This window comes from Amblyomma mixtum, chromosome 2, assembly GCF_055824585.1.
Source record: "Amblyomma mixtum isolate Tamu chromosome 2, ASM5582458v1, whole genome shotgun sequence".
Lineage (NCBI taxonomy): Eukaryota > Metazoa > Arthropoda > Arachnida > Ixodida > Ixodidae > Amblyomma > Amblyomma mixtum.
In genome coordinates, this window is record NC_143013.1 from 159,024,662 (window position 1) to 159,049,427 (window position 24,766).

Sequence of the window (24,766 nt, forward strand, 5' to 3'; positions counted from 1 at the left end):
CCAGGGTGGACAGTGAACATCGAAACCTGCGACCTCCCTAAGTGTACGGCAGGATTTAAAGCACGTGCCACAGGTATCCGTCAGAAACGCAGCATCGATGTTCTGGTTTCGAGACTCGTAGTTGTTGCCTCGTAGTCTGCCGGGTGGCTACACTCCTCGTTTTCTTTTACGTCTACGGGTTCGGCACAGCTTCACTACAGTTCAAACTAATTACCGATATTATCTCGGAAACATATGACCATTAATAGACTCCTGCCATTTCCTCGTTACCCTGAGAGCTTATGACGGAATTTGGCATTCATTTCATTTCATTCATTTTATTTGTTCTTCACAACATGACGTACACATTGGGAAAAGGGCCAAGTAAAAAAGCCGTCCCTTTACGGCTTAAAAAATTATTGGTCCTCCTGGCATTGACGGCAACGAAGCAGCACAGTCCAGAAACAAAGGTACAGACATACAGAAACAAACAGAATTATAACTTGACATTTTTATTAATGTACGGCGACAAGCTCATGTCACGGTCGGGGAATAAAGACAGTTGTAATGAAACAGTGGAGAAATATCTCTACAAGGTGTTTTGTTTATGTGATGCGTGGTGTGTATTAGGGACATGCAAATTAATAAAACAGCGCCTTCAGGTTCCGGAAATTTAGTTATAAAATATCTGTTTCTGCTTTAATATGTTTATTTAGTAATCGAGGCATGTTTCTCCTAAGACTGTGAAACCCATAGTTCGTGCGGCATTTTAACACTTTTCAACGGTCTGTTGTCCTCGTATTATAGGCCGCGTTGCCTATTTATTCTAAGTTCGACATGTCCAAAAACAGCCTTTGATTTTCCTTGACGCGGAGTTTATATTCGCGTAGCAGTTGATAATGATACCTTCTAGTTATTGTAATGACCTTAAGATTTCTGAGGATAAGTTTACTTAAGTGAAACATAGCCAAATTATTAATGCTCCGTAAAATCTTTTTTTTTAAAAGACTACTGAGGGTTTTCTCTCCATAATGCTAATCCGGTGCGTGTTCCACTAAGAAGCTTAGCCGTGCAGTTTTGTCACAATTTCACAAAGCACTGAACGCATTAAAACGTTTTAAAATCACTACTGCGGAACTTGTTTCATGCAGACGGTCCACGTACGCGAACTCCAGCTCTATGCATCTTTTAGCGTGCATTACCGGGCGAAATAGAAAAAATGGCTGAGGCTTTGCTTAGGTTAAGCCTAGTCAGATGCGAAGCTAGTCATGCGAAGCGACCAAGGAGGCGTCCTCCTTGGTCGCGACGCCTCGCGCGACTGCGCTAGCTGGGGCCCCGTTTCTCCTATGTCGTTACGTCACGCATCACGTGGTCCTCCTTGGTCGCGACGTCTCGCGCGACGGCGCGAGCTGGGCCCCCGTTTCTCATCTGCTGTGACGTCACGCACCACGTGGCCATCCTTGGTCACGACGCCTCTCGCGACGGCGCGAGTTGGGCCCCTGTTTTCCATCTGCTGTGACGTCACGCATCACGTGGTATGACATGGAGGTCACGAAAGGTCAATGGTAACGACACCGCCGCGCTCGAGGAGCTGGGTTGGGCTATTTTAGTATGCTTCGCATAAAAACCGTTTAGCGCCATATAGAGCTCAATTAGCTCCTCTGTACGCTCGTCTGAAAGTTGATCTCAGTATGTTCACGGTATACATGCAATTAGAAATACAATTTGTCTAAGCACTGATGCACGACCACTGTTTCTGCACCTGTTTCATACAGCCAACACGTTTTGACGCTGAATGATAAACAATGGAAACTGACATTATGTTTACAGCCAGAGCTGAGAGCCAATACCTGCGATTTATGCACTTAGCATCAGTATCGAATAAAGTTCAGCTAAATAAAAACTAAAAACTATAAAGAAAACGCACGCGAGCATTGTTACTTCGCCTCTTGTTCCTGCGTTTTCCTAGGCCAGCAGGAGACGACAGCACTCAACGGGAAGCAAGATTATTGCAGTGCTAACCTCGTGACCTTTACAAGGACCACCTTCCGCGGATTACCAGTATGGGAAGCTGCCAAACTGGTTCAATTCTATTATCATTGGGCTGGGCGGTGTCCAAAATTCCTGCTTAAGGAATGATTCCTGCTTCACGTGATATTACTTGCCGTTCCTCAGCATAAGCCTGCGAATCAAACGCACCTCCAAGTCTGCACGTTGACCCCTGAGTGTGTGGTCAGGAAATACAATGTCCTCGCTCCTGTCTTCATCCTTGATCGTGGCTCGAAAGCGGAAGTGGACTTCTTTCAAGAAGTACTTCTTTGGGTCGTAGAACTCAATCGTGTTGATTGTGATGGTTGCCTTTGAGGGTTCTTCAATAGTCATTCGCACTGCGATTGGGAGACGAGAGAAGACGGGATAAGGCTACTGAAAAAAGCTGCAAACTTTCGCGCACAATTTTTGCGGGGAATAAAATCTCCTCGCACGGCCGGTAAAAAAAAAATGCATCCCAACTGCTCAAGTCGACAGGTACGCATGAAGGATGTGAAGGTCAACTTAGATCGTGCGGTTGCACTATTAGCCCGCCTGGTCCGGTCTCAGCAGCCGTATGCAGCAGCGACTGAGCGCAAAAGCTGTGCAAGTGCAACAACACAAGTGGCTGCTAACGCCAATAGCGAATTGGTGTTACCTCCAATTATAGAGATTTGGGGCCGCAGAAGATATGCGGAAGCATTGGAAATATGCCGCCGAAGAAACGGCGAAACGAATCTTTAATAGAAGCCCTGCTCACAGCTTGCTAATCTGAGAGCCCTTCTAGTACCGCTACAACTTATTCGCTTCCATCCAAAGAGGCTGGCGCCAAAAGACACCATATTTCCGGCTGTGTGCACCACGGCACTGTCCACTACTACTACCGGACTAAATTTTATCAAAGCAGAAATTTAAAAGCGTTGTGTCCATAAATGATGTCTCACTGCCAGGAATTCTGGACAAAGCCTCTAGTTTCTTTGGCGGTCAACAGCCACGTGGCGGATGGCTTTGAACATTTAAAAATAGTGCGCCAATGCACCAGACTTAAAAATGACATTTTTGGCTGGCATTGCAGCGCTATTAGCCGCTATGCGCAAGTAGTGGCTTGCTGCAGTCCCAAATTCCTGGTAATGACGAATTTCTCGTAAAACGTAATTATCCCCACCAATAAGTGCAGAAAATAGAGGCTCACTGCCAGGGAGGCACTCTAATATGGAATGCACAAAAACACTGCCAGTGCGCACTTACGGAATTTGTCGAATGTCACGTTGAATTTCAAAAGCGCTTGATAGTTGGCTTTCACTGTCATATTGTAGACCCAAGGTAGCCGCACCAAACTTTTTAGATCGATGGGAGACTGTGACGTGCCCGTTCCGCACTTGTTTTCTGGATAGCAAGTTAGGTCCTTCCACGCTGATATATCTGCGTGAACACATGACATTGTCTACACTTTAATCCGACCTACTACCCCGTGCACTTACCGTAATGTCATCGCGTGAGCGTGAAAACCTCACGACAATCTTACACACTAATGACTACTATTAAATGTTAGATCCCATAGCAACCGGCAACAGTTTTTTTACACTTTATTTTATAACGAATAATCCTTGTCTCTACGTCCGGTCCTCCGGCGCACCACAGGACCCTGCGCTCAAACGAATTCGCTAATTTACATAAATTTATTGCAATACCTCTCAATATTGGCCTATATAACCGGCTCCTCGGTTTTCTCGCTGTTCAGTGACCACGGCGCACATTTTTTGATACAGCCGCAGCCGAGTTATTCAGTCATCTCCTGACGCAGCTCCGTCCAATGAACCATTCTCTTGGATGCCTTTTTCGCTATTTTTTTCACTGCTGGACTGCCGTCGCCAATACGTCACATCTTGTGGAAGTTCCGAAAGATGTGCTTGTCACTCACGCCCGATAGGAGGCGCCGAAGCAGCCGAAGCATTCCTCAAGGAGCGAGCACCGGGATGGCCACCGAAGCCGCTCCGACAGACGACGACCTCCTAAGCAGCCGCCACCTTCAAAAGCTTTAACCTGAACACAGCCTTCTCCCGGACCCTACTCGAACCCGGAACAAAAGGCTCGACTCGATGATGACCCCGCTAAAGGTGTTAGCTCAGCTTATCCTCAAGCATCCCCGAACGCTAATGGCTCGTTGCAACACTACGGGCGAGTAGCAGGTCTGCGTATTCAACTGGGACGGTGCTATGAACCTTCAAAACTTTTTCTTTGCACTTGATGGGGTTGCTCGTAGGTACTACGAGAGCCACGAAATCTTCCTGAGGAGATGAGACACATTTAAGAATGAGCTCCTGAGGACTCAATCTGAGGCCGAGGACTCAGGTTGAGGCATGAGACTCGGGCATTCTGAGGACTGGCGCTGGGGAGCCTGTTCTTCAAGAAAAGCGCTAGCTGTAACAATAAGATCCGGACGAAGGAGTGGGGGCATACGTCGAAGAAATGGGGCGTCCGTTTCATCGGGCAAATCCCGAAATAACATAGGGAAAGAAGCAGGGAAATTGCGTAGCCAGAAATATTTCTTGGGGGGTATACGCCGGCGGTTAGAAAAGGAAAGAGCCGGCGCAAACAGTATGTTGGTCATTCTTCTTCTTTAATAAAGCAGAAGGGCTAGTTGTTCGGATAAATGCAATATTTACATGAAAATACGAGTCCATACCGGACTCTGAGGACTTGATCCGTAAACGACATTTATTGCGGCAGAGAAAAACAATTGTATAAAAATCTCGGCTATTTCCACTACTTTTCACATTATATTGTCACGGACGCCGGTAGAACGTTCTATTGCTGGCAGAACAGTACCTGGTGAGGACATTCGGCAGAGCGCACCCTTACAAAAATGGATATCAACTACCTTTAGAATTTGTATTAACACTCTATTGACTCTAGTAACCTTGTATTAACTTTTACATTCTATCAACAATTGTTCATACAACGTTGGTAGAAGTTACTTCTTTGTATGTACTCCTGTCAATAGAAAGTTACTAGAAAATAATTTTTACATTTTATGCACCTTTGTTAATACAATGTTGGTAGACTGTTACTTCTTTGTATTTACTCCTGTCAATAGAAAGTTACTAGAAAATCTGGGTACAGTTTGACACATCGAGAGAAATAAATGAACAAACTGCATTGTGTTCGAGGTGATTAACACTATGTAGTTCGCATAATCGTGACGACATCTTGCCTGATTGCATGGTGGAATCTGTTGCAGCTAGACAACAATTTCACTATAACGAAAAGCGAACAACATTTTTCGCAGGAAATGCGTTTGGAATAAAATCAGGATATGGGAGAACGTTTTAATACAGAAGATATATTCCATTTTAATACTTCATGTACTTTACGGACTGCTGTGAGCAGAAATACTCTAGAAACTGACAAAACATTTTTGCTCATGCGAATAGTTGCCTCAAATCATGTACAGTGGGCGAACACTTCAAATCTATTAAAACAACCTTGAACACGCAACAAACATTACAGCCACATTCTCTTAGCCGAGCATATTCTATTAACATTCGTTGACAGGAAGTTCATACAACTTCCTTACTGCTTTCTATGTACTGCTGTCAGTAGAAACATACTAGACACCGACAGAACGTTTTATCATGGGAATAAATGCCTAAATTAATTAAGTACTCTAGCCTAACATGTCAAAGCAACTAAAGCAACCTTGAACACGAAACAAACATTTGCAGTCACATTTTCTTAGCCGGGAATATTTTATCAACATTTCTTGATAGAAAGTTCATACAATTTGATTACTGCTTATATGCTGTCAATAGAAATATGCTACAAACCGAGAAAGCATTTTGGTGATGCGAATAAAAGCCTTAAGTAATCAAGTACTGTAGCCGACAACTTCAAAGCGGCAACTAAACTAACCTTGAAGACGAAACAAAACTTTGCAATCACATTCTCATAGCCGAGCACACTGTGGTTTTTTAGAAATTTCAGTCCAATTTTTTCAGTACTAGCGTTACTGCTTTCGCATTCTCGAGTGCGGGAAAAAGGGCAAAGTTCATAACAGAACATTCATCCCGAAATTCAGAAATGCGCCCTGAATCGAAGATATTTAGTGACACTTTTTCATTGTATGAAGTATTGAACGAAAAAAGTTACCAGCAAACAAAATAATTTTGGTACAAAGTGAATGAATTCATAGAATACTCAAGTATTATTGCCTCGCACTTCAAGGAAGTTAAAAACTTTCGAAGCAAAAATAGGAGTTAGTGGCATATTGAGTTACATAAGCGCAATGATGACTTCGTTCCAGCGAATTAGTTTCAGTGATGGCTTCTTCCACACGAAAACAATGCTTTCTGCTTCGTATTCGGCCTTAAATTCTGTACTCAGGCAGTCATTAATCAGATTTAACATTTCAGAACTAACAAAGAGTTTCAGCAGAGCTGTACAACAACTCTGCCAATTCGATAACACGATGGTGTTGCTATTGTTGCAATTCTTGATAGGTCATATTTTAACGTGCAGTCGAACAGTAATGCACCGTACGACGGTGCTAAAACACACTAGTGGTAAGAGCGTTTCGCTCTGAGGTTCCAGAGGGATTATTGTTGCGAGCTAGAAAAAAATTCAAGTTTAGCATTGCACCGATGTGTTTCCACACTCATCGAATGACACGTTCTCGCTAGCTCAAAAGGCGCCCAAATTATATCGCCAGCTTCAGGAGAACTCCTTCCTGAGCGTCCACCGCAAGCACACTTTCTTCCCCTCACAATAACCTGCACACTGCCCGCCATGCAAAAGTGCCCGGTACACTTTATGCCACTCCACGTGGGAGCGCCGAATTTAAACCCTCTCACTACCCTCCTCCTCGAGCGACCAGCAATGGCTGATCGCACGGGACTGAAAACCCCGCGCGAAAAGGGCCGTCCCGCTTCGCGCTCTGAGTAAATTCTGTGTAACGTGTGCAGGCTTACAGCTTCGAGAACTCAAGCTGCTTTGTTCCTCAGCGACTCTACATGCGAAATTTCGCGCAAGGCAATATTAATTTTTATTCATGTTCGGCGGCCGATACTATAAAGAGAAGTATAGAGAAACAAAACAGGTAACAGCGGCCCGCTGTACTCAACTCCGGTAACAAGGGCTTTGCATGAGGAAGGTGCACGGCAATTGGAGCACTTTAAGCCCTCATTCTTGACTTGTTACATTTTTCACTAGTACTGAGCCACAGAGGAGCTTCCAGTATGAAAAAAGCTAGGGTGAGAGCAGCCCCCGCTTTGAGCACCGCTAAAGCTCCTGCGAAGTGCCTCTTCTGTATCTTCACTTGCATCTCCTTCAACGCAAACACGGTACGAAGCTGTGGCTAGGGAAAACGTGGCGATATCTGTATTTTCTATCTTCCCGTAATGCAATGACTAAGAAACCCTGGAATAAAGTGTTGGGTTTTAACGTACTCATAGCGAGCAGACGCGCGAAAACGTGTTCATTCTTCGCCTTTTTTTACTGGCATCAGCGGACGTGAGGCCGAACAGAGGACCGCGAAAGGCAGAGGCAAAAATCAATCACGGTAGCACACAAAAATACTACGGTAGCGCGACTGTCGGCGCGGCTCGCTCGAGCTAAGAGTGCAAGGTGTCCAGTGGCGTGATATAAACACACACAAAACAGAGGCGATGCTGCAGCGCGGCCTTGAAAGTTTCGCATGTCACGCTAGAGCGGCGTGCGAACGCTAGCGTGCCCAAGGCACACAGACGTACTTACACTAAATGGCATGAGCCAAGCCGTGTACACTAAGCGACACAATATGAGAAAATCAAAACCGAAACCATTAGCGTTGGCCCATATCATCATCATTCCTGATTCTGCAACGCAGTTACGGGGAGCTCGGTTATAGTCTTAGAACTAAATATTTAGTGCTGCCATGTAGTGGCTCCGGCTTCCCGCATGAGCCCAGCTGCATCGCCTGTAGCTGCCCGCCTCTGCAAGCTTTCGTTCGCAGCGCCGCCAGAAGCAGATGGTTGTGAATAGTTGCATTTTTTCGCCTGAATTATTATCAATTTAATGACTTTGTAATTGAAACAAAATATTTTGTCATTTAATGCACAATTATTTGACAAAAAGGGCTTCTTCAATGCTTTTTTTAAAGTGTGTAACAATAGGCGAACTTAGCGCCCCCTTTCCGTTCGCTGGCGGCGGATTGCACGTACCATGTTGGCCGCTCGCTACACTACCTCTTTTAGTACGCTGAAACGAGTGTTTGTTGACGGAGTGCGACGGTTGTGAAGTTGTGGGTGCCTTTCTTCGGTTTGTTTGTGTTGAATGTGCGGCCTCGTTAGTGTTGTGGTAGTGTGACTGAACTCGGAAGGTGACAGTTGGCTCCAGTGCTGCGGAAGACGTTCATACGCGCATGCAGTGCTCAAAAACTGCTCTGACGTACTGCACCCAACCACGCCGAGAGCGGCCGGCGCCCGATGCCCGATGCCCGATAGAAACGGCTTGCCGCGAACGTTGACGAATGTAAGTACAGGACTGGAAAGTGACTTCTGCGATGTGTCGGGGGGATGCTTGAGGGCTGCGAATGCATTTGGGTTGGTCTTCCCGTGTTGTTCGCAGTGAGATGCAAAATGCGAGCACCACGCGATCGTTTGTAGAGAGAAGGTGTTCTGACACGCTCGCTTGCCAACTATGCAACTTTTAACCCGCCGCCTTGCGCTCTTTGCGTCATCTACTCGGCGGAGAAGTTATGTGATAGAATTTGGTTGCACTCTGAGAACCACGACCGGCTTTATCGGTCGTGCTGACAACTATGGGGTGCTGCTTGATTCGTCATTCCGACTGAACAGGAGCAGTGCGTGAAAAGGAGACCGTAAGAACGAAAAGTGCTTGTATCGGCGTGCGTCTTTTGATTCTGCTGTCTGAGTGTTTACTGGATATGGAGCATTGCCCGTTCCACATCTCATTCACGTCAAGTGCTGTAGTTCTTAATACCTCTGGTCAACGTAACGACGATTAAAAATAGCAGAACCATTCCTTTGCAGTGCAGCTGAGGTAATCGCACAGTGGAAAGTTTGTAGTCATTTTATTTGAATTACATTCAGTACATTCATGTCATTCCCATATTTTCAGCCCGAAGTGATAAATTATAACGTGATTCGCGAATAATAGCTCTAAGAAAAGTATGACTAGCTTTGTAAACCATTTTTCTGCAAACTATAGGAGGCGTAGGCAAATTAATCGTTAGCCTCCACTCCTGAACACATTGCACTGAACAGCTGGAGGTTGCAATGGGATGTGGCTTCTGTGATGATGTTTATGAAAGCATGGCTCTAATACAGCCTTTCTTCAAATGTGCCAGCAGTCAAGCTCTGTACGGCTGCTCCACCGGTATCATCACGCTACTTTTGCACCAGCTTTCATCTGTCATCGAGCCAGTGCTACCTCAACCGGAGGCAAATGACATCAAGACCTGCTGGTGCAGCCTGTCAGCCATTGGCACTGGATATCAAGCATGTGCCACTTGTAAAAGGATAGGTACACGAGTGGGTATTTTTTCCTTGTGTCCTTCCCTGTCAAGAGTCTTCTGGTCCAGGCTCCCCCTTTCTTTCATTTTTTTTTCATCTTTTAAAAGGGGACCAAGAGAAAGGGAAAAGATATTGCGGGCGTCATGAAAGCACTCCCCCAGTCAAGCGCATGGTGTTATAGTGTGAAATGCTGTTTTATAGTTTTTCCCTCATGCCTCTCGTGCTTGGGAATCTTGATCATAATATAGACCAAATTAAAACAATTATCTGCTTCATGACCTTTATACAGTAATCTAAAAACAGCAAATAAATTTTATAGGTTTACTTCAGCAGTACCTACCTCTTACAAGGTATGGCATGTTTGAAGTGAACCAGTGGTGTGGTAACTGTATGCCAGGCATAGCCTAACAGGCATAATTGCATATTTGAATATTAGCGTTCAAGTGGAGCATTCTGCTTTAGAACATAAGTGTTGCTAGCATCAATAATTGATAACTTACCAGATTATCCTTGCATTACATGAAACCCTGTAAAGCCTATATTGAAGCTGTACAGAAGAAAGGTGCTTATTCGATATGTCATGAGCATTGCTGAGGTTTTCTTTCACACTCGTTTTGTCACACCCGACTGCACTGTACAGTTGAAATGCATTTGGAATTGAGTATTGGTGCATTGTTATTTTTATTCATGCCGAAGTTCAGTTACTGGTTCCATTAAACTAGCTGAGCTTAAGTCAACAAATATTGCTGTGACCTTAACATGACCCCTTGCTGTACTTGAAACAATGCGTTTGATGTTGCCTCTCTCCCGTGCCATCAAAGTTTGTAATAAGCTGTGTAAACAACTTAATTTACTTTCTCAAGGTATTTATTGCTGCAATTAGTAACAGGTAATTTCCTAAAGAACAACCTAAGTACTCCTTTGGAACACTTGTTTGCTTGTTTCCCCTTAAACAGATATGAGCAGGCCTCAGCACTGGAGGGATGTGCTGTGGGACAAATAAAAAACTACCAGTCCAGCTGCTCCCTTAGGGGCACGTTGCTGAGGCTTTTATCGCTTGTAGTTCTATGCATCTTTACTTACAAGTGTTGTATCTGACGCAGTGTGTGCCTTAATATTTTGATTCATTTGCTTTAGAGTGTGCCACTCTTGCCCTGAGAACTTGCTTACCTCTGTACTCTTTGTTCACACATTTTCCCCTCACACCTGGCATAGCTCCAAATGATGCTACATTATCTACAAGCTGGTAAATAAAATGAACAGCAAGTAAAGTTAAGTTACTCCCTCCTAGCCGCTCTAAGGGAAAGAAACATATGCGTTATATTGCAATGTGTTTGTGCCATCACTTTTGAAAACAAAAGCTGCCTGAATTTTTGTACAGACAAATCAGAAACACAAAACAATTTTCATATTTGATGGCCTGCATCTTATCTTCACATGACTGGAATGGCTAAATATCTTTGTGGTAGCCTAATTAGGCGTAACACGTTAATGTCAGTTCCTGTGAATATCATTCAGTCTTTGAATGGGGGGGGCAGAATTGAACACTACAGCATGTTATAGCTTTTTCTTGTTCAAGGAAGCATTGCATTTAGCTCTAGTCTTGTGACTGCTGCTTATGCTATTACTCACCAGCCTTATCAAACTCACTCGGAGTGCTGAATTTTAGTACACATTTAACTGATTATTGCATCTCTGTGTTTGATTCTATTAGAAGTTACTATAACTGTGTGCGTTGAATGTTTTCTTTTGCAGTTCTCTTGCTGCTGCATTCCGCCATGGAGGAGGCTACCTGTTAATTGGTGCACACGTCTCATCACTAAGACGCTACCTCTTCCGCTGGTGATGCAGACAAGTAACGACAGGGTTAATTGGAGAGACATGAGAGAGGCCTTTTGCCCTGCAGTGGGCGTAGTCGGGATGATGATGATGATGAACAAGCAGGCTGCCTCATATTGAGGACTAGTGTCAGGATAGTGCACCAACAAAGTTGCTTAAGAATTTCTGTGCTGCTGTATGTTTATTAAAATCAGCTCATAGCTTGATATCTACATCCATGTGGACATTTAGCATATGCTTGGCATCCTGTTTGACTTTTAATTGACTATTGTTTGCAGCCTTTAATGTTGGTCTGAAGACAGCGTAAGCATTGTTTCACTGTGTGGGATTTTTTAGCTCTTTTGGAGAGGTGTGTGTGTATGCATGCACCATTTTTTTCCACGGGTTTGTTATGTGGCTCATGGAACCTTCATGTTACAGAAGAATTTTTTTCATTTCTGTGTTGTACAGGAAAGTGAGCAGTATTTATATGCACCAGGCGTTTCTGGGAAGCATAAATAGTTTTCAAAAATATGGCTTTTGCTGCGTAGTATTACCAGTGTTAGCAGACACCAGAAAGCTGGTGAGGTGTATTTAGTAAGCTGGTTAACTAATTTCTGATAATTAACTTTTTAACTAACGCAGGTTTGCAACTGGTTGCAGTTAGAGACTTTTAGCCTGTCGTGAGTAGTAGCCATATCAGTTTTTAGAATGTACAAAACATTACTTTCGCCGCTGTGGCTCGACAAAATTTGGCTGCATCGTGCGAAAATACATGCGCTTTTGAAAGCACACAGGGGGAGCAACCCCTCCAGTTCATGTAACTGCTACAAATATCTAATTGCAACTAGACGCCTAACTCTGATAGTTAAAAAGTTCATTAATAAAAATTAGTTAACCAGCTTATAAGGTAAGACGATTCACCAGTTTTCTGGTGCCTGCCAACACTGGTAATACTATGCTGAAAAAGCTATATATTCATCTCAAAATACCTGTTTTTTGAAAATTACTTAGTCTTCCCTGAAACACCTCGTATATATGTAAGAAAAACCTAGCGGTATTTAATTCGCGACGTTTTGGTTGGAGGGCCAGCCGTTTTCAAGCGTACTACAGCATTTGAAGCACACAGCTTTTATTTTGAATGCTTTACTATACTAGAAAAAGGCTGGACCTCTAGCCGAAACATCGTGAATTAAAACCTGTTATGTTTTTCAATTTCTTTCTGTCAGTCATTGTTACTGAGAGGGAACTCAGGGGAACTGTGCCGAAGGCAATATTCTGTTCCTCTATTGTTCTCCATAAAATATTTTGATGCATCATGCATATCTTCTAGCGCGTATGTACACTTGTGCACAATAAATGTAATAATTTCCATTTGGCTTCTATTATTCTTTAAGCAGTCCAGGATACAGTGTTCACAAAATGATTTTGAAGTGATAACACTATGTTGGTAAAAGTGTTGTACTGTGTAGTTAAGACACACTTTTCCGAACGTTGATGTAGGAATTATACTTTCTTCGTACTTGAGTCTTTTGAATAACGATGGCCAATTGTCGGAAGACCGTTGATAGGGTGTTGGTAGACATGGTCAGTAAGGGGCCTCAGAATTGCTTAAAAAAATAAAAGCAGTTTTGATTTTCGATGCAGTTCCTGATCATTTGAGAAAACTCGAAAGACGGAAAAGTAAGCTGACGTGAGAATTAAAATTAAATATAGTGCCACATGTCATGCAATAGCGAAATAGAGTGACTTTTCTTGTTAACGCGATTTCGATTAAAAAGCCCCCCCCCCCCTCCCCCCTACGTACATCAGCCTTCCGAGAATTCGCAGAAAACGCAGATACAGCAGAACATTAATCAATAAGACTTCTGTAAATTCTTAGAAAAGCGGAACATTATCGAAAGTCGTCCGTTTACCTCCGGGACCATAAAATCGTCAGCGGGGAGGGGGGTGTATGCAGCGCGCACGAAATTTTGGGCCATGTTTTTACACTGAATGGGGTGTTTCAAAACGCCCTGATGCAGGGTGTCAAAGAGCAACTTTCTGCCAGACTCGAGCGTGATCCCCCGACGACCGTCGGACATCTCCGGGAAGCAAACACTATAGAGAAGGCGCTGAATGTTCAGAGAAGCCCATGAAACCTTTAAACTTTGTACGCCGCATTCCACCCGCCAGCATCTGCTGGTAACTCCAACTAATAACTGTGCTGTTTGCTGCCGACAGCAGCGGTGCCTCACGTCCCAACACTGAAGGGTGCTATCCCTCAATAACAGCAGACAGGCTTCACGCATGACGGCTCTTGCCCAAGAAACCAAGCCCATGACCTACGGTGCCAAAGGGGTCCCGTAAGCCAACCCCAGGAGCCTTATGTGCCACTAGGAGGACATCAGCCGCCCATCAGCCCTGCAATGCTTTGTGAATCTCCGCCAAGCGAATTGTAGGTATGGAGGACCCCCCCCCCCCCCCTTCCCCACCGAGAACCGCCTACTCTGCTATTACTGCAATGAAGCCGGCCACATTCTTCGTCACTAGTCGTACAGTCGTATCAAACCTCGTGGCTTTTTTAGAGCGCAGCTCTTTGGCGTCCGTTCCTGGGTTTCGCGTCGTCGTCGGCGTCGGCGTTGTCGTCGGCCTCGTAACCAGCTCCGCCCCCCTTTCATCCCCCCAGCGCTATCGGCGTCAGCGGCATCAGTCAGTCGCTGCTATCTCTTCCCTCCTCGCTTTATCGTGTTGTCCGCTTGGTGCGCGCGCTTCTGACCCCATCGTTTCCCGCTGGGTGTACACGCCGCCCCCCTCCCCCCTCTTCCTGCGAGTCTCCGGTTGTCAAAGCGCCGGCTCGAACTTAGTTCCTTTCTTCGCTCCTCCTCCAATGCAACCCCTGTGCGGTGGCAATCAGAGAGCCAGATCGGTGGCGGCGGATCTGTATATGTGCACCGCCCGAGCCGAAATTGCGAATACGTGTGAAAAATAAAAAAAAAATCTGTGATAGCGCATACATGTCTTGCTCGATTTCTTTGCCTCAATCTATCGAAAAGGTGAAACAGCTTATTTGCTGCGCTCAAATTTCGCATTAGGAAGTAACGTAATCGTCGGTAATTTTTTTGGCACTCTGCGACTACGCCCCGGCCAGCAACCACGGAAAAATGTCTAGGTAAGCCTGGTACCGTAGCTCTACTCAGCAACACGTGTCCGTATCTTGTACACGGCTGCCCGGCTGTGCGAAAACTGTCATCAATGCAGCACAAATGGACGACGATTTTGAATGTTCTGCGAGAGTGATTGCATTCGCAGACAGTTCAAATTTTGATGTTCCTATAAGCTTCTTTGCCTTTTCCGTTTCGAACAGCACGTTTCTGTATTTTTCTGTGCGTATGTGTGTTTCATTTTATGCCGCATATGCAGCTGAGGGCATCATGTGTAAGGTAGGGTTGATAAAAGCAAAGCAGCCTTTCAATGTGCGGTAAAGGAGTAGAGCTTTTCTTAAAATATAGTGTGATGCTGTTTTCGTAATTTTTACAAGCTTTCTGCAAGAAAAGAAGTGTTTACTGTAAGCCCACACAAAGGTCACAAAAAGTCTCTGCTTATTTCACGAGTGTAAGGCATGAGTAAGGGGCGCATGTGCGATCCTCAGGCGACAACTTTCAAAAAGGCGTTACGGTGTTTTCACCATTTACATCCCACCAGTGTCAGGTTTACCAGGGGCAGTTTGATTTCATTAATCCTAGGAGACCTGCTGCATTCGACTCCGTCGCTTTGACCTTCAACCGCTCCGGAGGTCCGCTGGCATGACCATGTGACCAGCCACGTCATTGGCCGCAGTGGTTCCGCCACCACCACGCGAGCTCTGTCCGTCGCCGAAGCTGGAGCCGCCGCGCATGCTCTCACGCGCTGTCAGACCACGTGATTCGTCGGGAGCTCGTCCGCAACTTCAAGAGGAGCCCACCACTCGCGTACGCAGTTCGCGGCATCAGGGCGAAGCCGGGCTATCATGGAACGTTGCGCAGGAGACTTTGCAACGTTGTTAGTAAACGACATCTGAACACCCCGCGCATATCACCTGCTTTCGTTTGGTATAACTAGGTTTAAATGAGCTAAACCTTTAGTTTTATTTTTATGCGATACAGTATAGAGCTTGTTCTGCCGAAAGCCGTCGACGTTGTATTAGTAGTCGGCACCGCGCTTCGGAAATCATCGGGAGCTGCGTAAAAATTGCCGCAGAATGTTCACGATATTGTCATACGATTCCGCGTTGCGTGCCCCATAAACGTACAAGTTAGAGCCTAGCTCCTGACAGGGATTCGAACCGGCGACCTATATTTGAGGGAACCGGTGACCTATAATTCCGGGCTGCGGAACAAGAACTGTATAATGCGCGGTTCAGGTGCCCACTAAGATGAGTGACTTACTGCATCATTTCCTTTCCTAAAAAAAGCAATTTTAGATTTTTCCAATAGGCAAAGCGTCGCGCCGAACAGGCGCTGGCGTTCAGAGGCCGCCCTGGAAGCGCTGCAACACGCTTTCGTGTTTCACTCCTAAAGGCCAAGCTTAAGCGTCCTGCAGGTTTTTTGTTTTACTATCTACGTGCGGTGCTGTTAGCATGGTCGGTTGGTCTATTAGTCCGCCTGTCTGTTGTTCGCAGTGATAAGGGCCCGCCGGAGCTGAATTTGTTTGTTTGTTTACTGATACTGTTAACCCCATTGAAAGGTGATTACAGGAGTGGTAGGAAAAAAAAGAGAGCAAAAATACCAACAAATCTGTCATCAAGCGCATTGTACACGTAACAAATCATTAAACAGGACGAGAGAAGGTTACTCAGTGCCCTATTACATTGTAGAAGAGAGCAACAAAAAACATAATCACGCACACTCAAGAGCATCTACACAGTAAAACACTCAATAAATACACGAAACACAATACACGGACTTAACCTAGTCATGTTAGCACAGCGCGCTCCCGGAATACATAAAAGAGTCTAAATTAACGAAAAATGCACTGAGCGAACAAGATTGAACTACGGAATCGGGAAGCATGTTGCATTCTTTTATTGATCTGGGGAAAAAGTATATTTAAATGCATCGTTACGAGTTACTGGAGGCGGAATATACATGCTATGGCGATGTCTAGATGATTCATTAGAACGAATGTCGAAATAATCGGTCCTATTGATTTTAATTGCGTTACTGATAATAAGGAACATAAACTTGAGCCTGTCGAATTTCGTCCTTAATTCTAACTTGGGAAGGTCTGCAATGTGACACAGCTCTGAGGGGGAGTGAACTCGGCGATATTTATTAAATATGAATCGAGAGGCTAACCTCGGTACTCTGTAAATTTCCTGTACTCCTGATTGCTTGGCGTTTAAGACAACTCTGTACATGAGCCACCCTGCAATATTACCTGTGAAATCCCATTCAGGTGTGCAGGTACCTGGACTGGGGGCCTTGGTGGGTATTGTGGCCGCGACGGTCGGCTCTTCAGTCCCATTTTTGTCTTCTGGCTTTTCTTGTTCTGCGCCAGAAGCGAAGATAACGCACCCGCTTTGTCATGCGTGCTATGGATTATCACGCCTGGGCTACACAGTACTGCGCCAACAAAAGCATAAACGTACGACACGCTGCGTCCGGTATTCTATATATAGTCTACGCTCCGTCGTCTTTCTTAACTTGAAGAGGGCCGGCGGGACCCGCTTTCAAGTTAACAACTAAAACTGTTCTGCCTTTGGTACTTAACTCGGTAGAAGCAGATTTCGAGCCACAGCAAGATGCGGAGCTTCTGTTTAACTTGAAATCAGCTTTTGCGAGTTAATAATCCTTAACAGTTAACTTGAGAGGAAGCGCCCTCTGAAGTTAATATATTGTCGGTTGCCAATCCAGAGGGTGGGGGGGTGCAATGCAGCAGCCGCGCAGCGCCCGCGCAGGAGAGAAACGAGTTAGTACATTCAGCAAGCTTCATAGAGTGCGCTTTTCATGTCCAGGGCGTTTACTTACGTTTCCTGTCGAGAAAAGGACTAACATGGTCGCGATGGAGGTCGAACCCTCCACATGCATTATCACTAGCGACATATAGAGGTGATATTAGATTATGACGTAACTTGAGCATGCTGTAATTCTTGCAGCTCATCCTGGCCGTGGACTGATGCGACGAGTAGCTGACCCCATAGCTGTAAAAGTACAATATATGTACTACAGTAAGCGCAGTTTAGTGTTAAGTTATATAGCAGCAATTCTAAACAAAAAAAAAGAATTCAGCAACACATGTACGGCTTATATCTTTCTGAAATTGCATTTTTTTTCTCTCAATAGAAGTTTTGCTTTCCCGCACAATGCGGTAGTGCGGAACATGAGTGCACCGCCGCCACTGAAAAATACCCACCAGGAGCTCTGTCAAAGGTGCCGGTTTCTTGCAGTATGGTTTTCAAACTTGAGGCCGTTCTATAAAAATAGAACAGTGCAACCTATTTAGCATTTCAACTAAATAACGCCTTTGGAAGCTGCCGAAGAATCCGCGCGAAAATGTGTGTGAGGGACGTAATGCTTCGGTTTGATTCTGAACATGCACAGACTCGCGTACCACAGGTATGTTTTTGCATTTCGCCTCATCTAAATGCGCCTACCGGTGCAGGGATTCGATTCGATTTGTAGGGTGTTGTGTTGGGAATGCCTTAGCATGGCAACGGTACAGTGTATAACGGTACGGTGGCTTCGAGCGTTCCAAATCGACGTAGGGCTATGAGAGACACCGTAATGGATGACACCGTAATATTTGCGACCACCTGGAAAACCGCACTCCAAATGCATAAATAGCATAGCATATATAAGGTTGACAGCAAATATAAGCGTTACCAGTCAGCATCAACGGTGCATGCTGCCAGTGAAACTATGAAAGATAAGCCAGATTTGTGCTCGAAAATAAAAATACTTACAATGCATTAACCCTTGTTATTGGTAAGCTACGCAAAAACTGCTCTGTAAAGGCACCGAGCGATAAACAGATTGGATTTGGCAGTGCTGCGGCATATACAAGTATATGCAAATGGTGCATGCTGTGCGAACGATGACTATGCTTGAGCCAAGTGTAACACGTTAACAGTATACAGAGAATTGTGAATGGTGCATGTTGTTCGCTTAATAAAAAATAATATGTTAACAGTACAAGATTAAACAGTTGCCATATTAGTATAATTTAATAGAAGATTGATTTTAGCAGCCGCCGGAATACCAACCATGATGCGTCAGTGAAAGCTGCGCAACAAGCATTTTCAAACTTCAGGCCGTTCTGTAAATAGAATAGTAAAAGTAATTTAAGGAATAATCCGACAAACATTCCCCATACGCGTGGAGTAACATCACTGGGAAGCTAGATACGGAAAAATACGCGAGGCAGTGCAGGCAGGTTGAACAGCCAGTGTCTCTCAAAGAAAATTTCAGCTAACAAACTAATTTTCGCTAAAAATACCCCGTTTCTCTATGTAAATCTCCAAACCCGTTTAAACCACCTAAGATGACAAAAGCTGGCAGTTTTTCGAAGACCTACCCATTATCAGTGATGGAACTTGATGAACCTTTGCGCTAGCTTTGGAATAAATTTAAGAAAAATGTATTGGTTTTCGTGAAGAAGTGTCGCCCATGTACCTACCTAATATCGCACAGGGTAACCGACAAGTGCAAAAGTGAGAAATATGTAAGAAAGGGAAATGGCGCACTAGTTCTCAAACAACTCGTTAGACACCCGAACGGCGCCTTAACGGAAGAGATAGAAGGTGGGAGTGAAAGAAGAAACATATCTCGTAGGCAGATATTTTTGCAGCTGCCGCTATTCGTACCCTGCTGGCCTCGTTTCGATAAGGCAGCCATGTTTTGTTGTTGCGAATGAAAGGAGGAGGAAGAGGAAATAGCACGGTACTTCCCACTGGCTCGTGCTCAGCCACAACCGCTGCCACATGCAGGTAGAGCGGAGTTTAAATATATGAGAGGAAAGAGAAAATAGGCGCGCGTAGCAACAACCGCGTTCGCAGAAGCGGCGACACCGGCTGTGACAGATACCCCTATCAGTTTTCTTCCTCAAGCTCCCGTGTGTGAAGCGATGTCTGTGCATGTGAAGAGATCCCTAGCTAGTCGACAGCATTCAGGATCGCTCCGCAGCGGATTCCCTTATCTTGTATTTGTACAAAGTGTATATCGCTGCACAACCCCATTCATTTCTTACTATCGCTTCCCCATTCTTTCCCTCTCCTTGTTCTTTTATTCCCGCTATAAATAGTCGCAGCCCAGGTGCTTCAGGTTTTGATGAACGATGCTGCGGCTAGGAAAATCTTTCTTCCATTTTTAATTTTATTAATGAATAACCGCTAACAACAACAAAATAACGGCACCTCGTTCATGCTTTCTTCTTTCACTCCGTCCTTTATTCCTTTCTGCGCCGCTGTTCTGCTTTCGATCTAGATGTTTTTTTGTCAATTAAGGGGAACAAATCTTCAGGCAACAAGTATCTTCGGAAGGTGATTCCAAACATGGAATTTAATTTCATGTAAAACAAATTGTGCGCTTTTGCTGTATGTTATACATATGATTGAAGAGAAATTTTAAGTATGCTCGTTGCAGGAAATTCGGCGAATGTATTACACCGTCCTTCCTTTCACAGAAGTTGGGTTAAACGTTTTTTAATCTACCACTGGAGGAGCAGGGCGCGGTGATCAACGTTAACTCTTCCGGTGGAAGCGTCTCCGCCAGCCACGCCGCTGAGTTAAGCCTCGCCTCAACAAGGCGAGCCTAACCGCCACGCTGATCTACTGAAGGTCAGTACAACTACCCCCAACAGCCATGGAGATGCAAGCCCAGGGGCGAAGACCTTGAACGAAGTGAGTGGACTATGATACTCCGTGCGTACGAGGGTGGAGTCAAACGCGGAAACACCGGCCGTATTCCCGCAAGCAGCGTCTGTTGCAGCTAAGAATACCACGTCGGCTGCCCCTCCGATTTGAAGTCGACATACAGGCCTCAACAACAGCTGCGCGTGAGGAAAATCGGAGAGTTGAAATGTCCTCTGCGATTTATAGTGTTCGGTACATTCGTTGCATGTAACTATCTATCTTTTAATCTTCTCTATTCGGGTTGCTGTACTACCCCTCGGCACTACAGATCCCGAGCGAGCCCGTGCGCAGCCTCGTTGCCGGGGACAATTTCCTGCGCAGTCGTCCACATTACGGATTTTTCGCTATTAATTAGGTTCATTTTAAAGATGCGCATGGCTTCCTCTGAAATTGTACATTTTTCGATGTTTCATGCGGCTGTTTAGCTCTCGCTAATATTTGTATGCGGTCGGGTACTGACGCTGAGCGAGCGCCATTGGAACTTAGGCCGTTGACCCATTGGCTCTATTTACCACTGCCGATACTGCCGCTCTATGCTTCCCGCTTGTTACCCGTTACTTCCGCCGTGTAGTTGCGTTTGGTCCATTTCCGTGAATGAACATTCCTTAATTCTAAATTCATCCACTGTCGGGACGGCCTTGCTTTCTACATCGATTTTTACGTTTACGTCTTTTTCCCGGGGCTATAGACGAAAAAATTCCGATTTTTCCGGGGAGTATGTTAATGATAGACCTATGCCTGCGGCGTACCTGGCTACTGTGTCTGCGGCAGCTTGCAGCATTTGTTCCATCTCCGCGTCGCTACCTTTGTTTATCCAGAAGTTTATATCGCCCGCGTACCTGCTGAACAATAAGACTTGAATTCAATGCAGAAATGGGGAGTGCACTCAATTCTGAATCAAATAGAAACGAGGATAGGAAAGATCTCTGAGGGGTGCCCTTGATCGCTAGTTTTGTCTTGGGGGATTCGAAATCTCTGAATTTCATGACCGTTTGGAAGGAAGTACTTCATCTATAGTAGTACGTTTTCTCGCCCACTCCGATGTCTTGGAGTCCGGCGACTCTCCAACAATGAGGCGCGTATCTGGAGGAGGATACAAGCCGTAAATAACATCTGCCCTGTATGGGTCTGCTTGACACAGACGGGGGATGCAAACGACGCAAAATGTAAGAACTGCGGAAAGAGGGGCACCCTCGATAACATCATATGGCAATGCGGCAATTCCCCGCGCGCCGGCATAAACAAACAGTCCAGAAGCCTGGGAAGTTTTGCTACGGTGCGAGGACGGCGCCATCCAGCAGCAAGTAACCCGTCTGGCGGCTGAAGCCGTGAAGCAGCTTCACTAGTCCTGAGTCTGCGGGATGGGATCTGGGAGTTCCTTGTCGGTGGATTAATAAAAGTTTTATTCATTAATTCATTCAGCTGCTCGTGATGCACGCAGTTCGACTGCGAAGTAAAGAAATTGCGTAAGTCCCCCACGGCGCTATATGGGTCGTTTTCCGACCAAGAAGAGGCCTCGGTATACAAGCTACCAAGTGGCAGCCACTCACGCAAGCCATGCAAACCAGCACCGCTGGACGTGACCTATGGGATTTTCAACTCAGCATCCACCCATGTGAATAACACCTTAACAGTCGCTACGCCGCACGAGACAATCGCCCTCCACCTCGTCCAGCTTAAAGTAAGTGGTTCTCCAAGAGACACTGTGGCAGCGTACATTGCACAGCCGTCGGCTGCTACGCGGAGTCATCTCGCAAACCTGCTGGGATGAAAAACCGGAGCAGATGCTATGGAACCTCCAGACTCGCAACCCGTACGCTATATCACCGCAGCCCGAAAGAATGCGTAGGACTCATGCGATTCTAATAATTTTAGGCACGAACCAGTGCTCATACCAAAGGCTACAAGAGTAGCTTACAGGTGCACTCTGTAGAAGGGAAGTCCAGACGTGTGCAAAAAATGCCGCCGGCCTGGCCACAGGTATCACATGTGCCCGCATCCCAAGACTGGTCTTTCTCCGCGGTAGACAAACATGAACTGCAAGAGGTGCCCTCCTGTATCCCGACATGCATTCTTTGTGGAGACCGGCACTCATGGGCACTGGCTCGTGCAAGGCAAGAAATCCCTCCGCCAAGCCACGCAGCCCATCATCCCAGAAAAGAATGCTCCCCAATAAGACGGACTTTCCTTCGCTCCGCTCAAACCTCCCGTCCAGATCAACGTGCCCTCCAAGGCTTCCGGAGAAACACTAGGACCTCCCTTGACCCGAACGAGGAAGTTCTGCGGGAACATGTAAAGCAGCTCAGGACAGCCCTTTCTACTGCCATCTCTGCCCTATGTCCTCATCCACAACCTGATCCACTGAGCCTACCCAACCCCCGAAGCTCCCCCGAAAAATACAGAGGCCTGAGTAGAGCGCAGTCCAGCTCGACCACCTTAAACACTAACTTCAGGAGTTCACTGAAAACTTGGAAGCCAGGCTCATAGAGCGCTTCACAGCGCAGGTCACTGCACACTGCCAGATGATTGAAGCTACCATTACTAGTCTAATGGACAGTGTCATCCCAAGCACCATGACCAAGTAAGAGGGGCGTTTAGCTCACATCATTCCTTTACTCTTACCAGCCTCTCCTCCCTCAGTCCCACTCCACACCGCTCCTTACCCTCACCACCCAACAACATGGCTCCTCCGACGGGCCATATATCTTTACACAGTATTGAATGCAATTGCAGGGGCTTTCTCAGCGAAGGCGCTGTCCTCTACTGAGAATTATGACCAATTATCATCCCCACCGACATCAACGCTATTTAGGCTGCCAATGTTTGCAGGCAACTGAGAGGTTGCGCTTTTATCCCTTCAGACAATTGATGTTCCTCGGGTGGCCATATACGTGTGTATGTCTTTGCAGTGCGTGCAGCACGCAGTTAGCTGCCCTATCGCTCACAACCTTATTTATTGAAATTTTAGTGCCCACCCCCGCAAAATCCCCCATGCTCCTTAACTGCTATCGTCTTCCACGCCAGCGGATTAACCCACTCGCTCCACTCCTCAACTCCACAACGCAATTGCCGGATCGAACGCCTTACTCATTAGATCGATTTTAATGGATCTCACGTAGACTGGAGTTATCGGCACAACATGCAACCACAGAGGCATAGTGTTATAAAATGAAACCCTGGTGCTCCACGTCACCATCTTTATTGATTTTCGCCTGCCTACGCGGATTGGTAACAGTGTTACTGCCGATACTAGCCCAGACCTCGCGCTTGGTAGAAACTTGTCCCACCTTCAGTTGGAAAGAACACCACACTAGGCAGCGGTCACCATATAATTCGCACAACGCTAAACAATCGCCCACCTCAGCGCAAATTTACCGTTTAGCACACTAATTGGTACGAGCTCCGCAAAATTAGGCAAGCGCAGCCAACATCGGTACCCTTAGACCTAAACACTTCGATTAATCAGTTCCAGAAAGAGACTCGCCAGCATACTGAAACGCTAAACTTTACCCCACACAGTTCCGTTATTGATAGTCAGCTCGCCCAGCTCCAAGATAACATAACGCAGAAATGAACACTCAAAAGTACAGTAGCAAAATAAAGCTCAAACTTGTCCAGATTCAATCACAAATAGGATGCGGTAATGCCTCTCTTTGGAAAGGTAACTGGGCTCAGGTTTCTGACGGCCTCCGTGGCAATCTCTCCACATCCCGTGCTTAGCATCTGTTTTTCTAATTTTTTTTATTTGTTTGTACCTCAAAGGCCCTATTGAGGGGGTATCACATGAGGGGGTGAAATACTCCGCAGTCCATTTCTTCGATGGACGATATGAATGACGATGAGTCCGTCTGATCCACGATGGCGTTTGGCAGGTCATTCCAGTCCCGTGCTGTATGAACGAAAAGTGATGACAGAAGCGCAGAAGTGCGGGCGGGGGAGGATAGACGGCCTACCCATGGTTTGTACGACTGAAGATGCGATGTGCGGGGCTGATAATAGAGTTGAGAAATGAATGATAATAGAACTTATGGAACAAACACATTCTGGAAATTATCCAGCGGTTCGCTAAGGTGGTGAGCTGAGCATTCCGATTTAGTTCAGTTACACATACAAGATAACAATAGGCTGAGAAAATGGAACGAGCTGAGCGATTCTGTACAGATTCGAGAGTAGTGGAAAGGTTAGTTTGATGATGGTCCCAGATCGCGCTTGCATGTTCCAATTTGGGACGAATAAGTGTTAAATAAGCTAGGGATTTCAGTGATGGGGGTACTAGTCGCAGGGTTCGTTGAAAATATCCAAGGACGCGATTTCCCTCGTTTGTAACGTGATATTTATGAAAATACCGAGCTGAGAAGACTGGGAGGCACTGCCCACGTCTGCAGACCCGACATCGCAGCTTGATGCAGTGACTAGGAATGCCTACGTCCTGTCCTGACATGACCAATCTGCAGCTCTGCGGGACTGCGCAGTGGCCCAGGGAACCAGCGGGTTCTATAACTCGCCACAAATTAAGTTTTTCTGTCTGTCCATCCAGACAAAGGGGTATTACCTTCCCATT

At 45.7% G+C, this 24,766-nt stretch overlaps 1 protein-coding gene across 1 annotated transcript in view; it reads right to left on the reverse strand.

Moving 5' to 3' along the window:
* LOC149361400 (carbonic anhydrase 6-like) overlaps positions 1-17,485 on the reverse strand; it is a 41,971-nt gene extending 24,486 nt beyond the window's left edge. Inside the window, exons 1-3 of the mRNA XM_089568068.1 lie at positions 16,734-17,485; positions 3,256-3,429; positions 2,179-2,366 (exon numbers count right to left, since the gene is read on the reverse strand). Coding sequence (XP_089424194.1) covers positions 2,179-2,366; positions 3,256-3,316 — 249 coding nt within the window. The 5' untranslated portion in view covers positions 3,317-3,429; positions 16,734-17,485. The remainder of the gene's footprint in view (positions 1-2,178; positions 2,367-3,255; positions 3,430-16,733) is intronic.
* Between the last annotated feature and the right edge of the window lie 7,281 nt (positions 17,486-24,766).